At 32.9% G+C, this 15,987-nt stretch overlaps 1 protein-coding gene across 2 annotated transcripts in view; it reads left to right on the top strand.

Moving 5' to 3' along the window:
- Nucleotides 1-14,619: 14,619 nt before the first annotated feature.
- The window catches only part of LOC117933576 (cleavage and polyadenylation specificity factor subunit 1), a 104,678-nt gene continuing 103,310 nt past the window's right edge, over nt 14,620-15,987 (top strand). For both annotated transcript variants that reach the window (XM_034855003.1, XM_034855002.1), the window contains exon 1: nt 14,620-15,101. In XM_034855003.1, the coding sequence (XP_034710894.1) occupies nt 14,779-15,101 (323 nt within the window). In that variant the 5' untranslated portion in view covers nt 14,620-14,778. The remainder of the gene's footprint in view (nt 15,102-15,987) is intronic.

Genomic DNA, 15,987 nt, shown 5'->3' on the forward strand with positions numbered 1-15,987 from the left:
AAAAGAGACAATATAGAAAATAAAAATTATTTTTAAAAATAAAAAATAAAAACTAGAAAAATATTTTAAAACCAAACTCAAATATAATTTATATAATTTTTAATTACTTGTTTTCATCTAAAATAAGTAAATATACCTTTCAACCCTTTTATATAAGAAAAATTCAATATCTATTATGTATTGATATAATCCACTTCTAAAGTTCGGTCATATGAAAACATTTTAATTGAGTACTTAAAATAAAAACTTTCCATCCATCCTCTTTTTTCTTTTTCTTTTTCTTATTTTAATAAATTTTCAATTAATTCAAATCATTAAAATAAATCCTTAATAAACAAATTTGTAACATTTCATATAACTTATTACTAAAAGTCATGTTCAAAAAGTTATTAAAATAAGGAAGAAAGAAGATTAAAAATAAATAAACATTTTATTTTATAATAATAATAAAAAATTTAAAATAATTTTTAATATAAAAAAAATAAAATAGTGAATATATTTATTTTAATAGTATTTTAATCATTAAATTATTTACTTCTAAAATATAAAAGATAAAAATAAATGTAAAATGTAATTTTTATTTATTTAAATTAATATTTTTTTTAGAAAGTATTTTCCAAAATAGTATTTGAATCATTAATATAATTTTTTTATTTATAATTTAAAAATAAAAAAATAATTTTGATTTTTCAATTATTTATAAAAGAGTTTAAAAAAATAATGAAAAATCCAAAAATGGTTAAATAAGAAATAATAGTGGCATGTGAAGGGTGGTAGAATAAAGACAAAAATGAGTCAAGTGGGTATTTTTGTCTATTCCTATCTCATATCCTTGAAATCAATTATGGGTGTTTGAAGGACTCTTTATTAATTATCAAAGTCAAATGGGTCTAAAGCCCAATTCTCCCTACTTTGAATCCTACTAAGACGAAACAAAAGATATTGTCGATAAAATAATCAATGATTTTGATTATCAACTTCATTCTATGATTATAAGAGTCTTGTTTGATAAAATATAGAAGTACTTTTAAAAAGTTGAAAAATTATTTATAATACTTTATGATAACTGATTCTTTCAAAAACATTTATACTAAAAGCAGTTTGAAAAGAAACAATGTTAAAATACTCGAAATTTATTTTATATTGAATTTATTTTTCATGATTATAAGTTCATTTCTTATTAAATGAGGCTTGAATATGGTTATGTATTTTTTTTTTTTGTAATACAAGAGAGCTTATATCCTCAAAGATACAATAACTTCATTAAATATAAAATAATGATCGATTTTTTTCAAAAGTTTTATAATTTTTTTTAATCTTAAAATTAAATAGGTCTTAATTTAACTTAAGTGAAAAATCGTTTATAATACTTTATGATAAATGATTCTTTCGATAATATTTATACTAAAAACAGTTTGAAAAGAAATAATGTTAAAATACTCAAATTTTATTTTATATTTAATTTATTTTCATGATTATAAGTTCATTTCTTATTGAATGAGGCTTGAAAATGGTTATGTATTTTTTTTTTTGTAATACAAGAAAGCTTACATACTCAAAGATACGAGAACTTCAATAAAAATCAAATAATGATCGATTTTTTTCAAAAGTGTTATAATTTTTTTTAATCTTAAAACTAAATAGTTCTTAATTTAACTCAAGTCTAAATGGCATTGAATAGTATATTGTTTGGTAATTTTTTTATCACAATTTTTTTATAATAGTCTTACTGTGGACCCCGCATTTCGGCTCATGCGTTTCCCACTCGATGGCGAGTTTGATTTTAATTTGAAAAATGATTTTTATTGATTAAGAAAATGACTTGGAGTCGCCACTTATTTTTGTTTTATTTTTAAAAGGGTAAACAAAATAAGAAAGAAAAACCCTAAGTGTAACTCCTTGTTTCGGAAAAGGTGGTCTGTGAAAAACCGGATCGGGTTCGAGGGTCGGGTTACTTATCGGGAAGGTACGGTAAAAGACCATAGCACCCCTCTAAGTCCCTAAAGTCGGGTCTCTACTAATACAATGAAACTGACGTAGCAATCAATGAGAAAGACAATGGGTACCCTACCTAAATCATGCACAATATGAGAATCAAAACACGCAATAGAGATTGACTAGAATGGGAGTGGATGCGTACCTCGGCCGCGAGCCATAATGCGTTATCAAGAAATAGGATTAGTGCACAATTAATGAATACAAAATATAGCTCATGCATATCGGGGTGCAAAACGAAGCTCAAGCAAAATACACTAAGCACAACAGTTGACAAATCGAAAGAGATCGAACATAGGGCCCTCACCAAAGCCCAATTTATTACTCATGAACTAGTCTCACAAATTCCGTGTTTTGGGATTAAGAAGAATTCACTATTGCCTATGTAAAATCAAGAGGAATAGGAGATTATTTAGAAATCGAAATGGAATTAAAACTATTCGAGTGAAAATTGGATTTTTGGAGCTTATTGGAAGATTAGAGTATTTGGAATTAAATTTAAAATATTAGAGCCTCGGTAATTAAAGTGAAATTTGCCAAAGAAAATGAGTAATGAACTTTAGGGAATTAAACTGGAAAGATGTAGATTTTGATAGTTGAATTTGCAATAATGATAATAATAAGGAATAAACTTTAGGAAATTGAACTGCGAGAATATAGATTTTTAATAATAATAAGAAGAAATGAACTTTAAGAAATTAAACGGTTAGAGTATAGATTTTTAATAATAATAATAATAATAATAACAATAACAATAAATGATAATAATAATATGGATAAACGAAAAGGGATTAAAAAGGGCTTTGGAATTATAAGGGCCTAAGGTGATAACAATAACGATAATAATAATAAGGATAATTACAATAACAATAAGGTTTTGAAATAATAATAATAATGATAATGATAACAAGATTTTGAAAGTCGAATTAAGGATAGCAATAATAATAATGAGATTTTAAAAGTTAAATTAATAATAATAACAATAAGGTTTTGCGGGTTTGAATTAATAATAACGATAATAATAATAATAATAATAAGATTTTGAAAATGGAATTAATAATAATAATAATAATAATAAGATATTAATGATAAGATTTTAAAAGGTTGGATTAATAATAAAAATAAGAATAAGATTTTGAAAGTGGAATTAATAATAATAATAATAATAATATTAATGGTAAGATTTTAAAATGTTGGATTAATAATAAAAATAAGACTAAGATTTTGAAGGTGGAATTAATAACAATAATAATAATAATATATTAATGATAAGATTTTAAAAGGTTGGATTAATGAAAATAAGAATAAGATTTTGAAAGTGGAATTAATAATAACAATAATAATAATACATTAATGATAAGATTTTAAAAGGTTGGATTAATAATAAAAATAAGAATAAGATTTTGAAAGTGTGAATTAGTGATAATGATGAGATTTTAAAAGGTTGGATTAATGAAAATAAGAATAAGATTTTGAAGGTGGAATTAATAATAATAATAATAATAATAATAATAATATATTAGTGATAAGATTTTAAAAGGTTGGATTAATGAAAATAAGAATAAGATTTCGAAAATGGAATTAATAATAACAAAAATAATAATATATTAATGATAAGATTTTAAAAGGTTGGATTAATAATAAAAATAAGAATAAGATTTTGAAAGTGTGAATTAATGATAATGATGATGATAATAAAATATTGAGATATTGAGAGTTTGAATTAATAATAATAATTATAGGATATTGAGAGTTTGAATTAATAATAATAATAACAATAATAATAATAATAATAATAGAATTTTTGAAAGTTTGGATTAATAACAATAATGATGATAAGGTTTTGAAAGTTTGAATGAATAAAAATGATAATAATAATAATAATAATGATAATAATGACAATCACGATAATAATAATAACAATAATGACAATAATAACAATAATGACAATAGTAATAATGATAATAATAATAATAATAGAAATAATAATAATGATAATAATAATAATAAGATTCGAAAAATTGAATTAATAATAATAATGACAATGATAATGATAATAATAATGGCAATAATAATAATAATTGATAATAATAATAGCAATAGCAATAGCAATAATAATAATTAATAATGATGATATCCGTTAATAATAATAGTAATAATATCCGCTAACAATAATAATAATAATATCAGTTAATAATAATAATAATGGTAATAATAATGATAATAATAATAATAGGAATTAAAATAATAATAATATTCGCTAATAATAACAATAATAATGTCCGTTAATAATAATAATATCCATTAATAATAATAATATCCGTTAATAATGATAATAGTAATAATAATAATAATATCCGTTAATAATAATAATAATAATGATCCGTTAATAATGATAATGATGATAATAATAATATCCGCTAACAATAATAATAATAATATTCGTTAATTATAATAATGATAATAATCCGTTAATAATAATAATGATAATACTTTAAAAGTTGGATTAATAATAATAATAATAATATTTTAACAGTAATAAGATTTTGAGAGTTCGGGTTAATAATAATAATAAGAATAATAATAAGAATATTTTAATCGAATAAATAATAATAATAATAATCGTAATATTTTAAAAGTTAAATTGATAACAATAATAATAGTAAGATTTTTAAAAGTTGAGTTAATAATAATAATAATAGTGTGATTTTGAAAGTTAAGTTAATAACATTAATAATCATAATAATAACAATAATAATGATAAGATTTTGAAATAATGATATTAATAATAAGGTTTTAAAAGTTGAATTAATATTAATAATAATAATAGTGGGCCTTAGACTTCAAAAATGGCTTGTAATAATAATAATATGGATTTCAAGAATGGGCCTGGAAGGGAATAAACAAAAGGGAAATGGGCCTTGGACTTTGGAAATGGGCTAAAGGGTTGGAAATGGGCCTTGGGCCATCTTCTTCCTAGCTCCCCCCGCGTCTGGCTGCTACATCTTCACCACCTCCCCGCGGCGGCAGCAGCTACGAGCACCGAGGCGTGGATTCTCCAGGCGGGGTGGATGGCTCCTGAGCCTTGGTGGCGCGAGGACAACTCCGGATCTCACCCTTCCAGACGAAGATTGAGGCGCTGCTGCGAGCTATGGTAGCGGTGGCGCTGCCGCGGACAATGGCAGCACGGGGAAGAGTGGAGCAGCGGCGGCGCGGGGAAGAGAGAGAGGCCGCGGCGGCGCGACGAAGAGAGAAGCCGCTGCGGCGATCTGGCGACGTCCAGAGGGTGCTGGCGCCGTGGTGACTAGTGCGGGCGCGCGCGCGTAGACGGAATAGGTGGTGGCGGCCTGGCGGTTTCTTGCTCTCTCAGGCAGAGGTGAGAAGGTTGATACGTGTCATGGATGTAATTCCCAGAACAGGGGAATGGCAACAAAACAAGGCACAAACAGTAGAGAATGAAATGAGTTCATTCAGGCCTCATATGATGTATCCAACAATGAGCTCGGGTGCAAGATCAGTCCAAGAAAATTTCAAAATGAGTTTTAGAACAAAGGCAACGGTGGGAATCTCATGAGAGATCTCAAAACGGGGTATATGAAACCGGTTAGAAATCAAACATGAGGCAGAAGCAAGCAATCCTAAATACAAGAAAAACAAACTGAAAAACCCAACAAACACATTCAAACATCAAACTGGAAACTCATGGATATCCAGAAGCAAGATGAAAAAGATATTTGAACATAGACCATACTTGAAAAACCTCCTTACAATCGGCAATGGAAACCTCACTCTCCTTAGCCTCTTGCCCAAGCTAGAAACTCTCTCAAAAATCCTTCACCATCGTCTCGTGGAGCCCCCTTTTTCTCCCCCCTTTCTCCATTTTCTCTGTTGTAGCCAGCTTTTCCTGTCACCCTTTCCCTTCCTTTCCTTTCAGCCGTCCTCGGGTCAGTCCTTCTCCTTCCTTTCACTTCCAGCCGTCCTCGGGTGGATCAAGAAAGCAGACAAGAAGCGAGAAAAGAAAAAACAATCAGAATAAAACCCCCCTCGTGCCCCAGTTCAGGGGGTCTACACTTACATTCTTTAGAACCAAAAAAAAAAAAAAAAACACGTTTAACAATTAAATAACAAAAAATACGATCATTTCAAATAACATTTTTCTAGTTATTTTTAATTATTTCCATATATTTTTTAGTATTGTTTTAGAAAAAATCAATAAATTTGAAAAATACATCATCTTAAAAATGAAATTCAAATAACTTAGAGATGTTTGGTCAATCAACTTAATTACTTAATATAACATAATAACTTTATTTAAGTAATCGAGTATATTAAGTATGTTTGGTAAAATAATTGAAATTATAACCTAAGGTTAAAATTAATTTTAAATATTAAGTTATAATTTTAATTTATTTTTAATTTCAAATATTTTTTCTTTCATTTACCCATGTTTAATGAAAGTATATTCCACATTCACAATTCATCTTTTATAATGATATTAATAACTTAATGACAATAAATATGTCAACTTAATGATTTATAATAAATTTTAAATTAATTTTATCAAATAACATTAGCACTTAAAATAAAAATTAAGTAAACGGTTTCAAATCAATAGCTTAAAAATAATTAACTTTAATTTAAGTCATTAAATAATTTATTTATTTTTTGACAGATAAAGAGAATAATATTAAATGGGAAGAGGAAACACCAAACTAGTGCCCTCTAAGTATACAGGGAGTATACAAAAGTAGCCCAAAGGCTTGAAACCAGGGGAGGAGGAAATAAACAACAACCCCTACCCTTACTTAGAGCCTAGTCACTCAAAAAAGCTAATAAGAGAAGAAGGGCTCAAAACTATAAGCACCTTAACCCACGACCAAAGATTGCTTACAAAAGAATATTTCAGCCTTTGAAGTGAAAGTTCATCATTCCCAAAAGCTAACAAATTTCTTTCCTTCAAGACTGACCAAAATATACATAAATGGACCATTTGCCAAGCCTTTTTACAGGTTTTTCCCACAAATGCTCCATGCCACCCGAGGAGAGTTTCCTTAATTGAACCAGAGAGAACCCAAGCCACACCAAAAAGGGAGAAAAGAAGATTCCACAATGCCCGCGTCTTTACACAATGAAGTAAAAGGTAATCCATTGTTACTACTTCAGAATGACATAGAAAACACCTATTTTCCAATGAGTACCCCCTCCTCTGGAGTTGCTCCAAAGTTAAGATTTTGCCCCAGGAAGCCTCCCAAGCAAAGAATGCTATCTTAGGAGGCACATTCACCTTCCAAATACTACCACAAGGGAACAAAGAAAAACCTCTGGGCTCCATAAATAGAATAAAGCAACTTGACACTCTTAGATGTTGTACACACCACTTTATCATCGTCTTCTCTTTGCACCCTAAAGACTTGGATTTTAAGCATAAAACGCTCCACCATCTCAATCTCCCAATCATTAAACACCCTTGAGAAAAAAGGGGTCCAGCCATCCCCTACACCATCTGGGTTCCAAACATCCGATACCCAGACGTCTTTAGCCAAGGAAATGGCAAATAAAGAAGGGAAAGACTCGCAAAGAGGCTCATCTCCACACCACTTGTCATTCCAAAATCTCACTTTTCTACCACAACCCATGCGGTAGGCTAAACTGCTATTCATACCTAACCATTCCTTTCTAATTGCTTTCCAAATCCCAACACCATGCCTCCTGCTTACGACTCAAGTACACCATCCTCCCTCCTCTACACCATATTTGTGACTGATAGCTTGCTTCCACAAAGCCTCACTTTCAATGGAAAAACGCCAATTCCACTTACTCAAGAGAGTTTTATTCATCAAGGCTAAATTTCTCACACCTAAACCATCTTTCTTTCTTTCCAAACAAACCAAGTTCCACCTAACAAGATGTGGCATCTGCACAAGAGCTCCTCCACCCCAAGGATGAAAATATCGGTAATTACGGATATATCGGTAATTTGATTTTACGGATATATCGGATATATCGGAGATATTTTTGGATATATCGGAGATATATCGGTGGATATTATTGGTAGGCTTAAAATTGTTAAAAACTCATGGAAATGCAAGAAAAACCTCATAATAATATAATTAGAAGTATAATAGACATTTTAAAGTTATTTTATTGAAAATTTTGATATATGTATAACATGATTTATTATATTTGATAATAATATCGTATACATCGATAAAAATATGAATTTTATAAGTGTACATTTATTATTAAATTACACCTAATATTATGATATTTGATTATAATATGTCTAATTTTAAAATATATATTAGTATTAAAATATGATCCATTTAATTCAATTGTATTAAACAATATAAAATGAATAATGATATATATATAATTTTTTAATATTTAATTAATTATTAATGATATTAAAAACATTATGAAGAAAATTATATAATTTTTATATTTTTGGTAATTAATTAAAAGACTTTGCATTTAATTATAAAATAATTATAATTAATTTGCTCTTTAAAATATTCTTATATTTTCTTTATATAATGAATTTAAGTATATATATAGTTGTTGCATATTATATATCAAGAGAGGGCTTAGCCCAGGTGGTAAGTGGCTGAACCCCAAACCTTTTGGTTTGGGGTTCAAATCCCCTCGGCAGCACAAAATGGAGAGCTACTAGCGGAGTTGACCCGCGTTGACCGCGCGATAAATCGGCGATTTATCGTGTGTCGCCGATATATCGGCGATATATCGCCGATTTTGGGCGATTTTGGGCGATTTTTCGCCCCGCCGACTTATCTCCTCGCTGTGTCGTGTCGGCGGGCGGCGACACGTGATATATCGGTGATATTTCGCCGATTTTTACCGATTTTTTCCTCCCTGCTCCACCCCTTAAAAAATCCCTCTGAATCTTCTCCAACCTCAATCTTACTTTTCTAGGCAAATAAAAGAGAGACATGAAGTAAACAGGCATGCTAGGGAGAGTGCTCCGGATTAGGGTGAGTCTTCCTCCTTTTGATATATACTGTCTCTTCCACATGGCAAGCCTTTTTCGAAACCTCTCTTCAACTCCATCCCAAACCACCTTTGATTTGAAGGGTGCCCTCAAAGGCAGACCCAAATAACAGGAAGCCAGACCACCCACTTTACAGCCCAACTCCAATGCCAAATCCTCTCATGTACCTTCCCCACCGAGATAAGCTCGCTCTTCTCCAAATTAACTCTCAACCCTAAGCAAGCCTTAAACCATATGAGAAGCCAACTTAGATGCGTTAACTGATCATGAGATTCCCCACAAAATACCAAAGTGTCATTCGCAAAAAGCAAGTGAGAGATCAGTATCCCCTTACCTCCCCGACCTCTTATCCTCCACCCTGATAAAAAAGACCCCACTAATGACCCTTCTCAATAAGTAACTAAACACCTCTATGGCTATCATAAACAGATAAGGGAATAGAGGGTCTCTTTGTCTCAAACCCCTTGAACTCTGGAAAAAATCGGAGGAAGAGCCATTTATAAGAACATAAAATCTTACAGTAGAGATGCACAACTCTATCCACTTAATCCATCTCTCCCCAAAGCCCATTTTTTTAAGCATTGCCAACAAGAACTTCCAGCTAACGTGATCATAGGCCTTCTCTATATCCAACTTGCAAAGCACACCCCCTTGATTGCTTTTCAACCTAGAATCTACAACCTTATTTGCAATCAAAATTGCATCTAGGATTTGTCTACCCTCCACAAAGGCATTTTGGGGTTACATAATCACTTTTCCCATAACCTTCTTGATTCTAATTGTCAACACCTTGGCCAACAATTTGTAAAGGCTTCCCAAAAGGCTAATCGGCCTTAAATCTTTCAAATCTTCTGCACCTCCCTTCTTTGGGACTAAAACCAGGAATGTGGCATTTAAAGACTTTACAAATCTACCCCTTTCATGAAATTCTTTAAAAAAGCCCATAATCTCAACATTTACCATATCCCAACAAAAAAACCAAAAAACTATGGTAAATCCATTCGGCCCGAGGGCTTTGTCCTTGCCTAGATCTGAAAGAGTTGCAAACACCTCTTCTTCCGAAAAAATAATCTCCAACCCCTCAGCCTCACTACTAACTAACCCCATTAAGGACAACCCGTTGATACAAGAACGTCACCCCTCTTTTTTTTAGTACAGCTTTTGAAACGCCCCCACCACACTATTTTTTAAATTATTCTCATCTGAGTGCCAACAACCATTCACTTTCAACTTGGACAACCAGTTTCTTCTACTATGAGCATTCGTCATCCTATGAAAAAATCTGGTATTATTGTCCCCCTCCTTCAGCCACAACTCCCTAGACTTTTGTCTCCAAGAGATCTCTTCCCTCAACACTCAAGACTTATAAGACTTCCTCCCCTCTTTTCTTACTTCACACTCTTCTAGATTTAAAGCTGAACATTTCTCCTTTTCATCCCAATACATAACCTGCCTCATAGCTTCACCATTTTTAGTCTCAATGAGACCAAACTCTTCTTTATTCCAATTCTTCAAACTATTTTTTAGGGCCCTCAATTTTGCATCTAGGATAAAGTTGGATGTCCCTGTAAATTTTAAGCTTCTCCACCACGCCTTCATCTTGTCCTTAAAACCTCCTCCTCCAACCACATATTCTCAAATCTGAAAGGGGAAGGTCCCCTCTTTAGACTTCCTCCTTTTAGGAGGACGGGGAAGTGATCAGAGGCTGGTCTGGGGAGAATTCCCTACACAGCCCCATTGAAAAGGCCATCCCAATTGTCTGTCACTAAAAACCAGTCAAGCCTAGATTGGGTTGGGTTATTCAAGCCGCCTCTCCATGTAAACGGGCCCTCCATCAAGGGAAAATCCCTCAACTCCAAATCCTCTACCACTTTTGAGAATCTCCTCATTGAAGCAATAAGCCTTTTTCCCTTACTACACTCCTCTGGAAACCTTACCAAATTGAAATCCCCTCCCACGCACCATGGATCACTCCATGAAACTTCTATTGACCCACGTTCCTCCCATAAATCCTCTCTATCTCTACTGCAGACTGACCCATACACTCTAGTGAACACCTACACTATACCATCCACACAATTTTTGAATTGGCACGAAATTGAGAAAACTCCTTATTCCAAATCAACTAACTCCACCAATCTATTATCCCAAAACACCATAATACCACCAGCTGCACCCCTAAAATTGACTGCTCTCCAATCTAGATGTCTTCCCACCCCTAGATTACGGACAAACCCCATTGTTATTTCTTTAATTTTAGTTTCCTGTAAACAAACCACGCCCACTTTTTGGGATTTGATGACGGACTTAATGATCTTCTTTTTATCCCTATCATTAGCCCCTCTAACATTCCACGATAAAATTCTTATCTTCATTTACACCCTGATCTAGCAGTCCATCCAAAAATACCACTGTTATAACCCATTTTAGTTTTTTTATAGCTTACAGTCCACTCCAGCTTCTTGAGTTCCATACTGGATTTTGAAAATTTTAAACTCGTCTTCCTAGACACCCCTTCCTTACCCTTTTGATCAATTCTCCCCTTCATCCTCCTTAAGAGGTACAAAATTTCCTCTTAAAACCCTTATGTCGGCATACCCAGGCAACAACTAAACATCGCAAGACAACTTGAACTCCACCCTTTATCTTGCCCTCCTTCTTGTAAGTGATAGTCAATCATTTTCTCAATAGGACTCATAAACTCCGACCCAACCGGGACAAATGTTAGTTCATTCACTTTCACAACGTCAACCGAACTCCAAGAAGGCTCACTCCAGCCACCGAGAGCCTAAACAACTTCATTCCGTACTACACACGACTAAATTTGGCCTAACTCCCTTTCCGGTCCACTAGAAATCCCCTCTGACACCCCTACAGCTTCGACGTCCCCCGAGAGAAGAGAAGAAGAAGAGGATCCTTGAAGCCCCAAAGAAAAAGAAGTTTTGGGATCAGCGGAATACTTGGATCCCTCTTCTATCAAAGCCTCATCGGTGACCATTAGACGACCCGACAACAACTCCCAGCGACTGCAACTTCAAAAGCCAAAAACTCCAAATCCATCCCCCAGCACCCCCATGGGAATAGACAGAGCCCTAGCTGAGGAAGGGTTCCCCAACAAACACGTGACAACCTTATTAAAAGTGGGCCTAGGAGGCCCTGATGAACTGTCACCCAGGCCCACCTCTTCTGAACTGACGGACCTTGGGCCTTTGGCCCAATCCACTCCACCACTTAAGCCTAAACATCATTTATCTTTTAAAGCCTCCTAACTTACTTTTCTAGGCCCAGGCCCACAGGCTGCACTAGGCAGCTTACCCTCTACAACCACTGCATCCCTATGCCTTTTTCCACACACAACCTGCTCATCTGTCCCCCGAGACTGCATATGAATTTGAAAATCTCACACGCTAACACCTACCCGTGCATCACCCCCACCCTCATCCCTGTCATCCCGCCCCTAATCTTTATACTAGGCGGACCTTGTCACCACCTGGGAAAACCAAAGGGGAGTTTCCCACCATAGACTAATCGTCCAACAAAAATTCCTAACTACCACCTACAAAGAACTTGGTCTATTTTTCCCAGAGACTCTCACTGAGATACGAGCCCACTGTAACTATGAGAAAAAAATTGTTTCCACATCCACAACAATGAAACTTCCACATCTCTCTCCAATACTCTTGAACACCTCTTTACTCCAAAGGTGAAGTGGAAGACCAACAACTTTCACCCAAACTTCCTTGTCATGACTTCCATTCCTAAAGCACCCCACTTTAGGTCCCCATTTATGCAAAAGAAACTCTTTCTCCTTAAAAACTCGGCTACCCCTTAAGAGCACCAAATTCGGTTCAACTTTATTTTTCGAATTTGAACAACACAAGGGCCCCACCTAACCTGGAAATTTTTAAACCTTCCCTGAGAGACCACCTTTCATATGCCCACTCCTTCAAGAAGGACAAAGGAGGAACATTCTCAAAACTATCTCCAAAGCATCCTACCAAACAACGACTAAGCTACTCTTCCTTACTGAGTAGGTCACAATCCCCTACATGCACCCATAAAGAATCCCCTAATTCCTCTGTCTTCACTCTCGCGACTTCTGCATACACTCCATTCCTTTTCTCTTTTTGTTTGACACTATATCCATCCTTTTTAGAGTTGAAAGTACCCAGATCACCTTTGCTCAAAGCTGGAGTGGAAACTTCAAGGGGCCTCAACTTCTAAGCTAATAGAAACCACCCTCATACTAAGCCTTTTCCTTCTGGAAAAACAAGACAAAACCTCTTAGCTTCCAAATCTCTCACCGAGCAAAGTAAAAACCTACCAGCTTCATTTGAAACGACACTCTAGCTTAAACTTTCTTCTTTATTCTTCCCAAACTTTTAGACACCTCGAGCTTGACTATCCTCTACACCAGTCTTCCACACCTTCCAACAGATAACTTAAGCTCTTTTCTCCAAATTTTATACAAGAGGAAAAGCCTTTGCTCATTTCCAAAATAATCCCTCTCTATTTACCTCAAACCTCTTCAATGGATATTTTGAACGTCTTAGATTCCATTGCAAACCAACTCTTACCACCTTTTGAAACTTTTCTCCCCTCCGAGAAAGCAACCATCAACCACACAGATGAAGTTAAAGTAAAACGGCAAAGCTCGAACCTTTTAGATTCCATAAGTCATTAAATAATTAAATAATAAGTACTAAGTTTGATAAAAAATAATTTATTAATAAATTAATTTAGTGAGACTCGAACAATTTATAATACATGGAGGAAAACTAGTTGACGCGACTAGAATGAAAATGCTATACCAACCTTACAAGTTTTATTTGGGAAATTCTGAAAAATAAGTTTTCATAATCGCTTTTCAATTTTGATATTTTGTAAAATAAAAGTCCATTTGGAAGCTTGAAATGTCATTAACACGTGTTTCTATGTTTTTAAAAATAACTTTTATTATAATGTTTTATTTTCATAAAAAATAAAAATAATTAAAAACAGCTAAAACATGTTTTCAAAAAACACCATTTTTTATTTTTAAGAGTATAAACGGTTTTATATTTTCTTATTATCAAGTATATTTTTATTGTAATGTTTTATTTTCATAAAAATTAAAAATAATTTAAAACAACTATGTTTTCAAAAAACACAATTTTTTATTTTTAAGAGTAGAAACTGTTTTATATTTTTTTATTATCAAATATATTTTTATATTTCTTTGTTATTAGAAATATAATTTTTTTTAACACTTTTATTTTTAATAAGTTTTAAAAATTATTAAATCTTTTGTGTGAGTAATTTAAATTAGAAATAATTGATTAAAGGATGAAATGATATCAAATTTGTGAATCTAATTCTTTTCATGTTTTTATTTAAAAAATAATTTATTTTTGATATAAATGTCATTTCCCATTTCAAATATTTATATAGGTTTTAAAGGAGAGATTGCTTTTAGTAGGGAAAATAATAAGGACATTTTTGTCCAAATGAGAGATAAAAAAAATGAATGGCTAAATTTAAAAAATTGGGTTGTCAACGCTCAACGGACGTTTTAATCAAACAGCCCTTTAAAATAAATAAGCTGCGAGTCTGCGACATTGGACCGAACCGGTTTGGACCGCTTCCTCTTCTGTCATAACAGTGACAAAGCCCTATCCCGCCAAATACCACTCCAAAGTGAGGGTTTAAGCCCCCATTGCAACCCTCCCAAAAGCCCTAGTTTCCTCTACGACGTAGTCTCCCTATCCTTCTCTCTGCAAAACCTTAGACATCCGACCATGAGTTACGCCGCCTACAAGATGATGCACTGGCCCACCGGAATCGAGAACTGCGCCTCCGGCTTCGTCACCCACAGCCGCGCCGATTTCGCGCCCCAAATCGCACCAATTCAAACCGATGATCTCGAGTCGGAGTGGCCCGCCAAGCGCCAAATCGGACCCCTTCCCAACCTCATTGTCACCGCAGCCAACATTCTTGAGGTGTACATGGTTAGGGTTCAAGAAGAAGACAGCAGAGAATCCAGAGCCTCCGCTGAAACCAAGCGTGGCGGTGTTATGGCCGGAATTTCTGGCGCTGCCCTTGAACTCGTCTGTCAGTACAGGTAACTGAGTGTGTTTGATAATTTGTTTTCTCACATTCTTAATTTTAGGGTGCATTTAGTATGGGGAATAGGAATTGGTATAAGAATGAGAGTGGAGGTGAGGCACAATACCATATGCGAGAGAGGAAGCCAATTCTGACATGATTGGTGTTGGATTCCCATTTCTAATAAGTCATCCAAACAGATTAATTTATGGGAAATTTCTATTTATATCCCCTATTCCAGCATTCCAATCGTGCTTTTAGTGGAACTGTTCAGTTTGTATTGGATTTCGGTAAAACCTGGTTTGTGGATGATGATTTAGTGGTGATTGAGTTTAGTTATCAATAAAGTTGAGTTAGTTTGGAAAAACCTTTGGTTAGAAAAGAAGTTGGGAACCTTTAAATTAAAGGTCGGAGCAAACTCTATGTTTATACATATATGGTGCAGTAAGATGTCTTCAAATTAAAAAATATAATTTTGACCTTATGGGGAAAATAATTGGCATCCTAAAAAATCAAATGGCTGGCATTCAATCTTGTTTTTTTTTTTTTTTTTAAATTGGTGATATATCACCGATTAAATCAGGATTTTTTTGCAAAAATCTTTATAATTATCACTTTTTATTTGTATTTTTTAATCATATTTATCACCTTTTTAATAATATTTACAAAATTGCAAACAGCTAAAATATAAAAAAATTTAATAAAAAAATGATCTTTTTAATATTTTCAAACAAAATTTTTTAAAGACTCTTAAAAACAATTTTCAAATAAAAAATATTTGATGTGAAATTTTATTTTAAAATTTTGAATGATTTATTTATTTATTTTTCAGAATGTAATTAAAAAATTTTAATTTTAAAATTTTGAATGATTTATTTATTTATTTTCAAAATCTAATAAAA

This window comes from Vitis riparia, chromosome 16 (assembly GCF_004353265.1).
Source record: "Vitis riparia cultivar Riparia Gloire de Montpellier isolate 1030 chromosome 16, EGFV_Vit.rip_1.0, whole genome shotgun sequence".
NCBI lineage: Eukaryota > Viridiplantae > Streptophyta > Magnoliopsida > Vitales > Vitaceae > Vitis > Vitis riparia.